Source organism: Epargyreus clarus, unplaced genomic scaffold (genome assembly GCF_041222505.1).
Source record: "Epargyreus clarus isolate Ecla_fem2 unplaced genomic scaffold, WU_Ecla_fem_2.2 ptg000018l, whole genome shotgun sequence".
In the NCBI taxonomy this organism is placed as follows: domain Eukaryota; kingdom Metazoa; phylum Arthropoda; class Insecta; order Lepidoptera; family Hesperiidae; genus Epargyreus; species Epargyreus clarus.
In genome coordinates this window covers 24963-39671 of record NW_027332226.1, presented here as the reverse complement: position 1 = coordinate 39671, position 14709 = coordinate 24963, and the positions used below count along the sequence as shown (strand labels likewise).

Below are 14709 nucleotides of genomic sequence, written 5' to 3'. Positions count from 1 at the left end.
AGCTTTTAAAAGACCGTTATCGAGGTGCTCCACAAAGGCCGAATATCTTATTCAAAGTAGCAATATGTCGGCGCCTAAACAAACAGCGGGCACATTACGTAAATGCATTCCGATAGCAATGCATGAGAAGAGGTTCAAAGTGAGCGGTCGAATGGACGCGGGAGGGCGAGGGCGGGGGGTGAGGGCGCGCGGGACGGGGAGGAACATTAATGTTTCATCCGCGGCCGATGTTTGCTCACATTTCCATTACAAAGGGCCGCTGATCAGAATTTCAGCAGCTCCTCGTGCCTCGTGCCGCGTCCGGCGCTGCAGTTAAAGCTCTCACAGGACGTTGCAAGCGCTGCGATACTTAGCCGTAGTTGAGGCCAACATTCAATTCAGAACTCTTTAAATTATCGGGTCCAAATTCTTATTTATGCTACATACATATATCAATGCATACGTTATTGAAATAAGAAATATTTACATGAAGTAAAAACATAAAGCACGTTCTGCGGACTTTAAGTTTATGTAATCCATCCCTTGTTAAATTAACCGCATGAACAAAACATAATTGTAACTTATTCAAGCACCGTCCTTCCCTTCAGTAATTTATAACTAACCTTACTCTTATAATCGCAAAACGCACGCTACAACTGGTAAAACATTTCAATGTCGTTTGTTTGTCGAGTTCGACAATAGGCGCTGTGACAATAAGTGAAGTAACGATTTTTATCTATTTTTTGTTTCCGAATATTTGCGGAGGAGCCCGGCTTTGTTCCGCAGCAACAGCATCGACTCGCGCGCGCTCGCAACGTACGAAGAGGTTTTTTCAATCGAACCCGATATCGGAATTCGCGCATCGGTTAGCCCAACCCGTCGCTCCCCTTTCCTAAAAAAAAATTAAACAGCTTTTAAACGCGCATCGGGTTCGAAAAAATTCATCTCAGGTAATCGAAATAATGGCGAGACGCGCGAAAAAAATTCACTAAGGGCGGAAAAAGAAACGGATTCGTACAAAAAAGTTCCAATTTTTAATTCGTTTGCGTGCGGGGCGCGGGGCGGGGCGGCGGGACGGCCGCGCGCCACGCCACTCGCGCCACTGCCGCCAGTCTCCCATCTCGCGCCGCCAGCGCCAGTGCCCCGCTCGCCGCCGCTCGCGACACTTGCACTTTTACGCGTACACTGCCGCTCTCGTACTCGTCTCGACCAAGCCCGCGGAGCCGAGCGCGCGATGGTGCTCTCGGCGTGCGTACGCGCCGCCGCGCGCCCCTACTGCTCCTCCTACCGTGAGTCCACTTAAAGCTTCCGTGAACTATCGCTTTCGGAACTTGTCGCATGTATTGTTTTTCTATCTTATTAAAACAGCTTATCAATAATTTTCTTGAAATTAATAGTTAGAAAATATTACACATTTTATAATAAAGTGTAAAACGTAGACCTACCTATTTTTATTACATAATAATAATTATGTTGTGTACATATTTATTATAAGTATTTGCATTTCAAAGTTTAACATCCATGAATATGTTAATATAATTAATAATAAAATATTGCTTACATAATACTTACTCGTACTTGTAATTTGACGGACGGTTTACCTGTATTAACATCATAACTAGTGCACTGACCCATTGCAATATGTATCCTGAATGAGAACAGTAAAAAGATCTAACTTTTCTCTAGAAGATTTAATTAGTATTTTGTAATTTCTAATGTAATTTCACATAATTAGATAATATTCGAAAATCAAACGGTGGTCTTAAATTTTCAGATTAATTATATTAGTGAAGTGGAAATTATATTTTTCAGAATAGGATGTGAATATCTTTTTGTTGTTGTTTTGATTTGTGCTTTTTCTGAAGATAATTATATAGATTATGTACCAATTAGGATTCCGACATAAATTTTAATGTAACTCGTAATAAAAGAATTAATTAGGTATTAATTTGGCCGCAGTCGGTAATTACATTCATTCTAATTAGGAGAAAAATCTTGTTTCTAAGTTAATCAATGCATAATCAACGTCTGTTTCGTGTTAATTTTTTTTGTGTCCGTATGTAACCAAAGCGCTCATAAATTGTTCTTACTTTGCAAACAACTTTTGATCAAATACATATATCACTCCAACATCTCTATCATTGACAGAAGACAAATGCAACCGAAAAAAATGGATCACTTTTTTAGTATTCTGTAACTTTATATTCGAAAACGAAGTAATCCAAGAAGATTATATGAGTGCAAAGGATTGCTCAATTGGCAAAAAACGGACAACTGGCACTTTTTTAGTTTTCATAAAAACTATATTTCTTACCTATACACCTCCGTTGCAATTCTAGGATTGCACCCTTTCCGATGGCGAACTGTTGAACGCGCGGCAAAAAATGGCGATGACGGTTCAATAAGCGGCGGTCGCACAATGCGTCGTTTTAGTGTTTTTTGGGAATCATCAATTTTTTTGCATCTCCTGTCTGCTCCTCGTCTCCCGATATTTGAATGCTGCGCCGACGCAAATCCTCTTTATCCGCGACGGCCGGATCATCCGCAGGTACCGCTTCCCACGGCGGCCCACGACGGCTTTTGTTATCTACATGTGGATAAAAATGTTACTGTCACTACACCTACTAAACACTTGCGATTCTGAAAAATAAATTCATATTGTTTTTCTTATTACTCTCGTTGCGTCCTACACGTGTCGTAGCTCTGCTACGCTACTCGTAGGCCTACGTTTTAGGTGTTCATGAGTAGTCAGTACACAAACTTTTTAAGTATGCATTATCATTGCCATTATTTTTCTATTGTGTTGAATTAAATAAGTCTAGTTAGACGGAAATGTATTAAATATTAATCTTATATTTTCGTGTCACAATTTTAGTTACCGTACCTACCTACCAAAACGGTTTTACCGATTTACACCAAATTTTATATGCATATTCAATAGGTCTGAGAATCGGCTGCTATCTATTTTTCATACCCCTAAGTGATAAGGGTTTTTCACCCTTAACATTTTTTTTATTTATATGGTAACACAACCTTTGCCCGGTCAGCTAGTTTTTGTATATAATTTTTATAGTCTTGTGCAAAAATCCAAAATTTAGAAATCATTCATTTTGAACATTCAACAAAACTTTCGGCATGCAATTGATGAATGTTGTCCAAACTATAGGTTTTCCGTCATTAGAAGCTCGGGCTAAGTCGAGTGGAAGACGACTAAGCGCGGCCGCGTGCGGCGCCGCGGATTAGCGGCTCCTTACGACGAGGCGCATGTAGATTAAGACGGGAAGCGCGCATTGCTCGTATGTCACATTACAGCCACTATTTAAACATTACAGCGCCGCTACGCTGTACGATAATAAAAAAACAATAATTAAACCTGCGATATCAATTCTCAATAAAAACCAACGCAAATGTCTGTATTATAAATATGCCATGAATATGAAAATTTGACTAATATTTTATACTTTCCATCTAGTGTTAAAGGAAACTTGTTTGACGTAGATTTTTGTAACATTTTGTCAAAAAACCATTGTGATATTTAAAAATGAAGGTTGTCCTTGAGTAGGCGTTACGACGTGCGTCCTCGCGCAGTCCTACGATTATCGTGATCCGATTAATCGCCGCCACTAATGAGCTGATCCCGTTACCGCGCGCGTCAGCGCTCGCACCACAATCCTATTGCTACTGGATATCAATATCATTCTCAAATTAATTACATTTAACACCAGGAACACTGTGTCCGCATTTTTAACATAGATATAGAAATAGGCACCGCAGTCCTACTGTCTTATTTAAGACAGTTGCTAGTGGCTGACTGTGAAATAGTCGCCGCAACAAGTGGACACTTATAACAAATCAAACTTACAAGAAAATCGTACGTGTCTTAACTCATCATCCTACCTGCCCCTGAGTTCGACCACAGTTGTAAAGTCTTAACACATCATAGAATTTACCAGGTCTTAAAAAATACGAGTAGGAACAAATTACCAATTACAAATTAATCTATATAATACGATTGTTTCCTATTACACAAATATCTATACGCGGATCTTTTATATATTCTTTCTGCAACATATATGTTGGTTTATATAAAAACTGGAGATCTTTTTTTACTAGTTCTTCTTCTTTTAACACGTGATATTTTTAAATAAACATGTTAATAACTTAAGAAAATGACATAATTTTTATATCAGTTACATAATATTAACACTACATTTGTTTTGTTTCAGAAGAGTCGGGTGACCTAATCAAGTCGCCTTCGCCGCCGCCCAGTCACGGTAAGACATACATTTTTACACACAAAGTTTTCATTTATTTATAGTCAAGTTATTAGTATACCATACACTTAGTAATAACACCAACAAGTACGACATGACTTGTACAAAATACCTTTATATACTTATATTAGCATTGGAAACATATTATATGTCTTTTCTATTAAAGCATATATACGGTCGAATTGAGAAACCTCCTCATTTTTTGAAGTCGGTTAAAAAATGAGCTTACTAAAAATAAATAATAGTACAATATTTTATTTATACAGTTTGATATATTATAAAGCTAACCCGAAGAAATAGAATGGATTCTGTCCATTTACCAGTAGATGCATCATAAGAACTTCGCTTGATAAAAAAGTTAAAAACATAGACGCAATTTAAAAAAAGGGTTTTCATCGATTTTGCGTAAATTTGTCCACCACACCACACCACTCAATTTTTATTTAAATCATATAACGTAATCAGCATTTGTACCGTTTAATATTTCCAATACCTAATATTATTTATTTGGTGGCAATTAGTAAGCCAGATCAAAAATGCACTCAAACTATTGATTAATTGGGATCACGCTAATTGCATAAATTTTACAGTTCAATTAATTGAGCGCATTATTTTCCTTACAAGACGTAGGTATAAAGACTCGATTTGCATGTTTCCTTTAAACAATTTTGTTTAATAACAAAAAATGTTACCGTGTAGCAATTATCTTTGTTCAGTGAATTAGTACATTGAAGATATATAGAATTATACTTCATTATACATACAAATGTGCATTAATGTCTTTTACTAAGAAATAAAATAAGGATAACATTATCCTTCCTTTTCTTTCAAACAAAATCTAACTAACTTCGAAATTCTATTAGCATTTAGTTAACATTAAATTATCTTTGAGGTAGGTTAAAACACGCCGTTTAAACCATTAATCATCTCGGGTATATGTTCGCAAAGGTGCGTACCTGTAAGATCTTCGAGCCGACGGCGCGCCCTGCACGCGCACGCGCATACACACGCGCCGCGGAAGGATTATGCGCACACGTCAACGCAAAAAACCTTCACCCTTTACCTCGAGGAAGTCATTTCGGAACACCTCGTGTTTTTTTATCTGTCCCTTTATTGTAACGAGCACGTGTCGCGAGTCCAGATGAAAGGAACAGCGGAGAAAGATTCGTTTTCTTTCGCTTTGTACCACATCGGAAGGGTTGATACCCTTATAACAACTGACGCGCTCGTTTTCATTGCTCTTTTTTATTGTTAAAAAAAACAACATGCAGTAAACGTTATTTGTATTTAATTGTTAACAAAGATCTTTATAACTACTCAAACTCATTACCTAATATTCTTATAGGTTTCTGTTCGCACAATGATCGGAGGTAATTTTTTTGTAATAATTAAAAAAACTGTGAATTAGTATTGAACTTCGTAAAATATTATGAACGCGGTTAATAAATATCTAAACCGACTTCTCAAACTTGTTAAGATCAACTATTCGTCGCGAAAATATAATATTTGTAAAATATATTCGATTCACTACTAGGAGACAGATAAATCAGAAGAATATTTTATGAGCTCTAGGTATTATTAACATTTTAATTCATTGAATTAGTAAATTACACTATTTGCTAAAAATGCGTAATTTACAAATTCACTTTTACAAAAACCTTTAAAAAATTAATTGCACTATGTTACTCGTACAAGTAAAAAAGGGTACATTCTGCTTAGACTAATAAATGCAACCACTCTTCGCTTATCAATGCATGTGAGTACTTGAAATAGCAAGCAGTGTCAGTCTTTAGTGTCAAATTATGCACCCCGCGGTTACGAGCTTGCGGTAGATCGAGATCTATATTAGAACATCGTTTTACATTTAAAAACGAATACATTTGAAAAGGTAATTGCGAAAAGTTAATAACTTTTTTCCTGCAGTTCCATTACTCCATAGAGTCAATTTGCTCCACAACATATCTCAATTTTTTAACGTTTTATTAAATCGCAATTTACTATTAAAAGTAATAAACCTGACTCCACTTATAATTGGCTCATAAACTCCATTATCAACAGACACTCCATTAATAAAACTAAATGGAAATATGAAAGTAATAAACGAACATGCAAGCCACAGTTAACGTCTACCAACATAGCATACCGCTTCCAAATAACTAGTCATTGTAATTGTGTAGCAGTTTTCTCGTAACCCTTAAGTATACCCGGCTAATGAGGTAGATGACGTTGTGGGTTCATAACACGAGTGGCTCTATGTAATTTCCGGAGCAGGAGTGCATCGAGATGAGTGGCGTCCGTGCGCGACGCGTTCGTCACCGGACCTCTGAGAACTTGACGCCTCCTCACCAAACTGAGGCTGGTAATAGCTCACAGCTCTCAGTTAAATGACCTTAAAATAATTTAACTACAAACGAACCAGCACTGAAATTTATTTTAATTGTAAACTTTTAATTATGTTAAAACCTTAACAATACCCACCATCCCAGAAGCCCCCTTTGGCAGGACTGGCTTGGCTTGGACTGGCAGGGGATACCGTAACTCTATTCTTGTCCCGGAACGACAGGGATAAAAAATAAGCGACTTAACAAAAATTTTAAACATCTAACTACGACATCGTTACCTACCTTATTTACATATATGTAGAGTGAATTGTAACTTGTATAACTGGACTATGCAGAGTTATTTATTGTGAGTGGCTAGATACTGAGTAGTGTTATGTCGGTGGTTACAGACGGTTCGGCGAGCGGCGAGGGCGAGAACAGCGGCGACGAGCGGCCGCCGTCCGCGCCGCACGACGCGCCGCACCGCGCGCCCGCCGCGCCCGCCGCCGTGCTCGTGAGTACACCATACACCGCGCTACACCACACTACACCACACTGGTTCGCCACAACAATTCATGCCACAGCAGTTTTAAGCGCTGCTGAGTTCTGGTTTGAAGGGTGTGGTAAGGAAGACATAGACATTACCGAGGCGTTCCAGCTAAGTCCTTAGGGGTAGTGGCGCAGCTATGGCCGGCTTCAGGTAGGCATACCTTATCCTATCTGGGGTTGATTACAGATGTCCATGGGCGGCAGCAGCCTTTTACCCTTAGATGGGCTGCCTGCTCGTCTGCTACTCCTATATTATAAAAAAAACTATACCACAATACGCCATGCTACACCACGCTACACGACTAAGCACCGCTAGGTATACTACAATACCTCTAAATGTCTTTTTCAACTTGAGGACGTGTACACACTCTCTCACTAACATACACACACACACAATCACACTGACACACCCTCACAAACACGTACACACTACACACACAATACACACACACTCACACACACACACACACACACACACACACACACACTACACACACACACACACACACACACACACACACAAACACACACACACAAAGTTGCAGTTGGCTAAACTATAGTAGATACATATTTAATTTCATAACTTAATTAATTAATAATTTAAACTATTTTATAAATTAAATAATCTAATTATGTTAAAAATCAGAAGTAATATTGCTATGTATAAGTTTATATAAATTCCAATAAATCGGATTATATAGTAACTCGGACACACTTTAGGGAGAGTTCAGTTGCCTATATTACAGGTTTTTTTAACCCAGTTTAGGCAGCTGACGATACTTAATTTTGTAAAATAAATTACTATTATATAAAGATTACCTCGAGAACATCCAAATATACCTTTGTAATGCTTTATGAAATAAAAATTTATTAAATTTATTAAAAAATAATTGATTTGGCTATTAAAGCAACCACTTAATGTCATAACATTTAATTGAATAAGTAAACTCACAAATTCGTACATTAATGTGTATTATATAATGAAAATAATAATATTTTCTTGCAAGTAATACAAAAATATACTTAAAAACAAATAAAGACTTGTTTGGCACTTACTCGTAAGTTACGCACGTAAACGTAAATTACATGACATTAACATGAAATAATGGTTTTAATTTTAATAATATTTCTCATTATTTCTTTTATGAATGAGAACCTAATTCTGTCAAAAATCCATTGAGGTAGTTGATTTCATATATTATTTGCTTTAAATAAACGCAAATAAATTTTACTGAATCAACTAATAGTTATACCTATTAATGCAATTAAAAGTTATTCATTTACATGGCTCATGATTGACAGAATTATAAGAGTAGGTACGTATAATGTCAATGTATCTGTAATATAATGTATATATACCTGTTTCATTATTATATTTGTAAGATGAATAGAGAGATAAATGTTTTTAAACCTAAACCTAGATAAAGATTAAGATAAATATGTAATTTTGCAACTGATGTACTGGTATTACACTTTATATATCAGTATTAGGTATATGATTTATTTGGTTGTTATAAAAAAAAAAAACATTTCAATAAATAAACAAGTCGCAAATTATTTAAAACATTCACACTTATTGATCAAACATTTTGTCAATTAAACATGGTTTAATCTGATAGCAGCTCTACTTTAGCTCTACACTCACCCTAACTTTACACACAACGCCATCTATCACCAATGTTTAGTAAAACAAATTTATGTTCAATAATAATATTCCTATAATATTACCAGAGTAGATTAAATATACGGTTATAAATGTACGTAGTAAGCATGAAAAACCACTCAGTCATATAGCATACCTTAGCTAAAGTAATAAATAGAATATTTTAGATATAAGAGAGCTGTTGTAAGCACGGAATGCCAGCAGTGTTGTTGTTGCAGAACGCGGCGGGCGCCGGCAGCGCGCTGGCGCAGCTGCAGCACCTGCTGCTCACGCAGCACGGCGCGCACTCGCTGCTGCTCCACACACAGGTCAGCTCACACACCTTGTAACTTTTTATATGTAGTGTTTTATATGTAGCTGGCAGTGTTCTTCGCGGTTCGTAACAGCGTTCGAGGTAATAGTGCCTCTATCTACTTCTTTCGGAATCGATGAGCGAAGTGCTCTATCAGTTTTGGTTGCGTTTAAATAACATAAATTTAATCTCTCAATTACCTCTCATACGTACCTGTAATTGATTTTAGGCCCTACTCTATTATTACTTACTTTATAGGGCTATAGGAATAACTTAGAGTTCACAATTCGTACTTCTGATTTTTAGAAGTAACGATTCTTAGTACTGATTTTTCCATCGATAAAATACATATACGATAATTTTATATTCACAGCCAAAAAAGCCTTATTAGCGCCAAAGTGTACTTCGAGACAATTGCGTCTACATATTACATTGATGTTCTTCGTTGAACATTGCTTTTTCTCTAAGGCCTTGGGTACAACCGGAACTAGAGCCTAGATATAACGACCCCAATCATTAATATCATTCCTATGGCCACTTTCATCGACCATCCATCTCAGTTGTACCGTAATGTTGCGTTATAATCGAGTTAACATACGAATATTTTAAATAGTTAATTGTATCAGGCGTTACTTTGCAGAAATCCATGCTATTAAGTTAAGATTAAAACTACTTCGCAACAATCCACTACAAATATGTAACCATGCAGTATGTACCACCCTCCCTCCCTCAAAGGATGCGTGCAGATGCAAAAATTAAAAATTGCTCAATCCGACAATCGGTAGTAAATTCTTTAGATTTATGTTATGGGCATTCGATCGACGGAGATGTAAAAAAAAATAGATATACAAGATATGTTAGGTACTTTATTGTCTTTCATGACTAAACCATGTACTGATTGTGCAGGTTCAGCAAGCAGTCGCCCAGGCGGCTGCGCAGCAACTGCAGCAGCTACAAGCACGAGCAGCTAACGTACCCCCTTCCTCAGGTATATACCTAAACATTTCTTTACTATTTACCCATTAATGCTTAATGACATTGCTACTTACACGATAGAGCCGCCTGCCTGGTTCTTTTTTCGAGCAAATATATATTTACAGATTATCTCTGATTATATCTTATTTAATGAAAGCAATATAATTGTAAGTGTAACGTGTTTAATTGTCAATACTGAATATTTCATAGAGATCACGCGGAGCGGCGGGTGTGGCGGCAAGGGCTGTACTAAGGAGGCTGTGTGGTACTTTGCAGGCGCGCGGTCGCCGTCGCCGGCGCGGCGCACGCCGCCGGGCGCGGCCGCGTTCCTCACGCCGCACACGCCGGGCCCGGGCCGCGCGCGCTCGCCGCTGCGCCTGTCCCCCCTCCCGCTGCACGCGCCGCACACGCCTCTGCACGCGCACGCGCACAAGCCGCGCGCGCTCGAGCCCGCCGACGACACCGCCGACCTCGAGGAGCTCGAGCACTTCGCCAAGACCTTCAAGCAGCGCCGGATCAAACTCGGTGCGTGCCTCATCGATCGATATTGATTCTTGTTATCGTTTAAGACATGTATTTTACCGTAACCTATTTTAATTGTTGCAGGATTCACGCAGGGCGATGTCGGCCTCGCGATGGGTAAGCTGTACGGGAACGACTTCTCGCAGACGACCATCTCGCGGTTCGAGGCTCTGAATCTGAGTTTTAAGAACATGTGCAAGCTGAAGCCGCTGCTGCAGAAGTGGTTGGAGGACGCGGACTCGTCGATGACGGGCGGTGGCGGCTCCACGGCGGTGGGCGCAGGGCACGCGGAGGCGATCGGCCGCCGCCGCAAGAAGCGCACCTCCATCGAGTCCGGCGTGCGCGTCGCGCTCGAGAAGGCCTTCCTGCACAACCCCAAGCCCACCAGCGAGGAGATCGCCGCGCTCGCCGACGCGCTCTGCATGGAGAAGGAGGTCGTCCGCGTCTGGTTCTGCAATCGCAGACAGAAGGTATGCAACTTGCACCACATGTTTGCCTCCATGTACCATGCGCTCGATTAGTAAGTAATATTTAAAACAGATGTTTTTTAATTTCCAGGAAAAACGAATCAACCCGCCGGCGGGCGAGGTGGGTTCGGGCGGCGCGAGTTCACCCGGTGCGGCTCTGCTCCCCCTGGCGCACGCGCGCGCCCTCCCGCACGCGCACGCCGCGCACGCGCACGCGCACGCCGCCGCGCAGGCGCACGCGCACGCGCTGCAGGCCGCCGCGCTGCAGCCGCTGGCGCTGCTCGCGCGGCCGCCGCAGCGCGACTGACGCGCGCTCACACACACATATCTTCTTGTAAATAGCCCCCCGCCCTGTACAGAATAGAGTACGTGTAAATATTAGTGAGCCGGTGACGTCGGAAGCCGCGGAGCCCGGAGATGTGAAATATTAGAGTGACCGTTCGGATGATGTAGTTTTATCGATGAATGCGGTTCCAAATTATTTTATTATATCGATTATTTAAAGTGACGCAAAAATAGTGTCCGAATGAGGTCCTTAAGGATGACGTTTTACGGAATCTGGCTAGAGCTACTTAAAATTTTAATCAGATGAAATCCGGACTCGTGAAATTGACGAGGCCCCTTTATAGACTCGAGATCACCGTGTTGTTCAGTAGTCTCGACGTTACGAGCCTGTAAGCCGTAGAGTACGCGGGCCGCCGGTCGGTCGGCAGCCGCGCGGTCGCCGGGCGTCCGTCGGGCGGCCGGCAAGCCCGCATCTAGTGTGTAAGTTTATATAATTATGTGAATTTTATTTATGTGAGGCGCGCCGCCGCCGTGTACAGAACTCATATCACTTAGCGCACGACGCGTATGTAAGGTGGATGTGTAGAAAACTATCTATATGTTACAATAAAACATGATAGATGACTTTGACTTTTACTTTACTACCTATCCTTTTTAACCAAAAATGCAAATCTAATTAAGAATTGTCTAATATCCATGCGAGTAAATAAAGTTGAATTATCAGTCTGTTCTTGGGTTTTTGCAGTTTGCAAAATATATTATTAATGTATTTTGAAAACTGATGAATCGATTTCAACGAGATAATCACATTGTCACATGAAGGTGGAGCATATTAAACTATTTAGGTAACATGAAAATAAAAATTAGACAATTGCTTACATAGAAGTTTTACACTTTTTGTTTCAGGACAAACTTAAAAGCTTAAGTGGCAATTTATACTAATCAAAAATACAGGCACAATTTTATATACCTATGGGCGATTCCGCTAGAGATGATTCTGGACATCAAATTTTAAATCTCATTATTTATTACTGTTTCTATATAAATACAAAGAAAAATAGTCAGTACGTAACGTTAAAGATAATTTAATGAAAAATTGCTTGATATTATTTTTTGGCGCAATTAGAAACATATTTAAAGAATTGGGCTTTATCTGCAAATTCGTCCTTCGTAAAAATTGCACGAAACAGATTACTGACCGTTCCAGGTTACATTTTACGGACTGTGCGTGGAGTAGCACTATTCATTTATACAATTGTTTAAAAAAAATTGTTTTTAATATTTAAGCATTATTGAATACAAATAGTAATTATTAAAATGTTGCACCCGCAATACAAAAGATATAAAAGTTGGCTTTTCTTACAGAAATAAAGCGCTTAAGCTCTGAAACTTTATAAAAGACAGAAGAAATTTAAGGCAAACCTAAATCAATTGTTTTTATGAAAATAATGTTATCTGATTGGAAGTAAACGTTAACTCTAATTGGTTGCACCCGCGACACTGGTGTTAGAATCACGGGTGCAACCTCTTGTCTACTGACATTATTATGTCATTTATTATATATTTTTTTTATTTTGTTACGTCTAGAACAATTACATATGCTCTGTATCATTGATGATTTGTATTCAATAACTATACTTATATATAGTTCTTTTTTATTAAGAAATATCGACAATATATTTACAGAGATACAAATGACGAGAATTCAAATAATAAATATCCAACGAGTCCTCGTGCACTATCAAAATATCGCTATTTTAGTATACTGTCAGGGTGTGTTTGAATGAAATAGAATATGGAGAGAGGTAAATGTAGAATTCTCTGGTAAATGTAGAAAATCTGCAAAGTGGGGCCAAATTTGTAGCACCCGTAATGACACTTTCATCCTCTCTCCTGACTATTTAAACAATTTGTTACGGATTCATCTAAAATAAAAGGAAATAATCTCTAAAAAAATATATTAACCAAATTATAATAGAAGAACTTTTATTTTATGACATATAATAATAATATATAATTAGAACTTATATGAATAATTTTAAATTAGGTAGATAACTAAGTTCTAATCTAGGACGCCAAGAGAGTTTTTTTTTATTCTTGCACTAAGGGCTCGAACACAAAACTGCGATGCGACGCGATGCGAATTCGCAACGCAGAAAATTGCGATGCGAATTGCTGCGATGCGATATCGTGCGGCGTAGCGTCTCTCAGGGTGACCAACAACAACAACCACTGTGCGATGCGAATCAATTCGCAAGTTCTTGCGATGCGTCGAGGGAGCACGCAGATTTTTGCGATGCGACGTCGCATCGCAGTTTTGTGTACGAACCCTAAGTCTTCAAAGTCCTGCAGTGATTTCGGAACTCTGCCAAAAGCGTGCCACGGCAAATTCAAGGATTTAAAGAATCTAATTTCTGTTAGTACTTAGATGGAACTTGTAGTGTATTAGTAAGTACGCTCATAATTAGACACTAAACATAGATACGAGTACTAGTACGAGTACTGGTATGGCGTGCGGTATTGGTACGCATCTGGCGACATCGAGTAACTGTCAGTTGATCTGGTACGTCACTCTTACTCGTCTCGTCACTTACGTGTCGAAGCCGTGCGGGTAGGACGGTAGTGGATCGATTTGCATTATATTTGTACTAACCGAACCAGTACAGAACTACAACCCAAAAGGTGGTTCAAAGGTGGTAGAACCCTTTGTGGTTCGACTCCGGCGGCACCACCGCCACAGCTATTTCTACCTAATAACAGCAGTGTTAGGCGCTACTGTGTTCCGGTTTGAAGGGTGTGGTAAAAGAGACAGACTTTTCCGAGGCGTTCCAGCTTAGTCCTCAGGGGTAGCGGCGCATCTGCGGCCGACCTCAGGTAGGAATATCTAATCCTATCTGGGGTTGATTACAGATGTCCATGGGCGGCAGTAGCCCACTTACCATCAGGTGGACTGCATGCTCGACTGCTACTCTTATATTATTATAAAAAAAAAAAAAAAAATATTCCAAAGGGCGTCTCACTAAATACATAGCCAAATACAATTGGCCTTACACTTTTAGATTTAGTGTAATAAAATGATTTCAATAGCATTCAGCATGACACTCCATTTTTGCAACATCATCACGTCTACCGACGATAGCGTACGATCGCGCGTTCGCGATATCAATCATGCGGAGGGTACATTTCTATTAAAATTAAAAATACGTAATAAATTGATATAAATTCTTATAAGCAAATAAAACGTAAATAAGTTAAAATGTAGCCCTTCCAAGAATAATTTCATTAAAAATGTGGTTTATGTAATATTTATCACACTTTAAATGCGTCTAAATGTTACACCCGCGCTAATGGAATCGCCCATATTTGTATGTGCCGTCACTTT

The 14709-nt window shown here is 39.1% G+C and overlaps 1 protein-coding gene across 2 annotated transcripts in view; it reads left to right on the top strand.

Annotated features, from left to right (window-relative positions):
• The window catches only part of LOC140749479 (uncharacterized), a 93318-nt gene extending 81367 nt beyond the window's left edge, over nt 1-11951 (top strand). Inside the window, exons 3-9 of one of the 2 annotated variants that reach the window (XM_073082544.1) lie at nt 4206-4253; nt 6985-7088; nt 9005-9094; nt 9985-10066; nt 10330-10578; nt 10660-11045; nt 11134-11951. In XM_073082544.1, coding sequence (XP_072938645.1) covers nt 4206-4253; nt 6985-7088; nt 9005-9094; nt 9985-10066; nt 10330-10578; nt 10660-11045; nt 11134-11349 — 1175 coding nt within the window. In that variant the 3' untranslated portion in view covers nt 11350-11951. Of the gene's footprint in view, nt 1-4205; nt 4254-6984; nt 7089-9004; nt 9095-9984; nt 10067-10263; nt 10579-10659; nt 11046-11133 lie in introns of both variants that reach the window. The other variant, XM_073082543.1, reaches the window with a different exon arrangement.
• Nucleotides 11952-14709: the final 2758 nt, after the last annotated feature.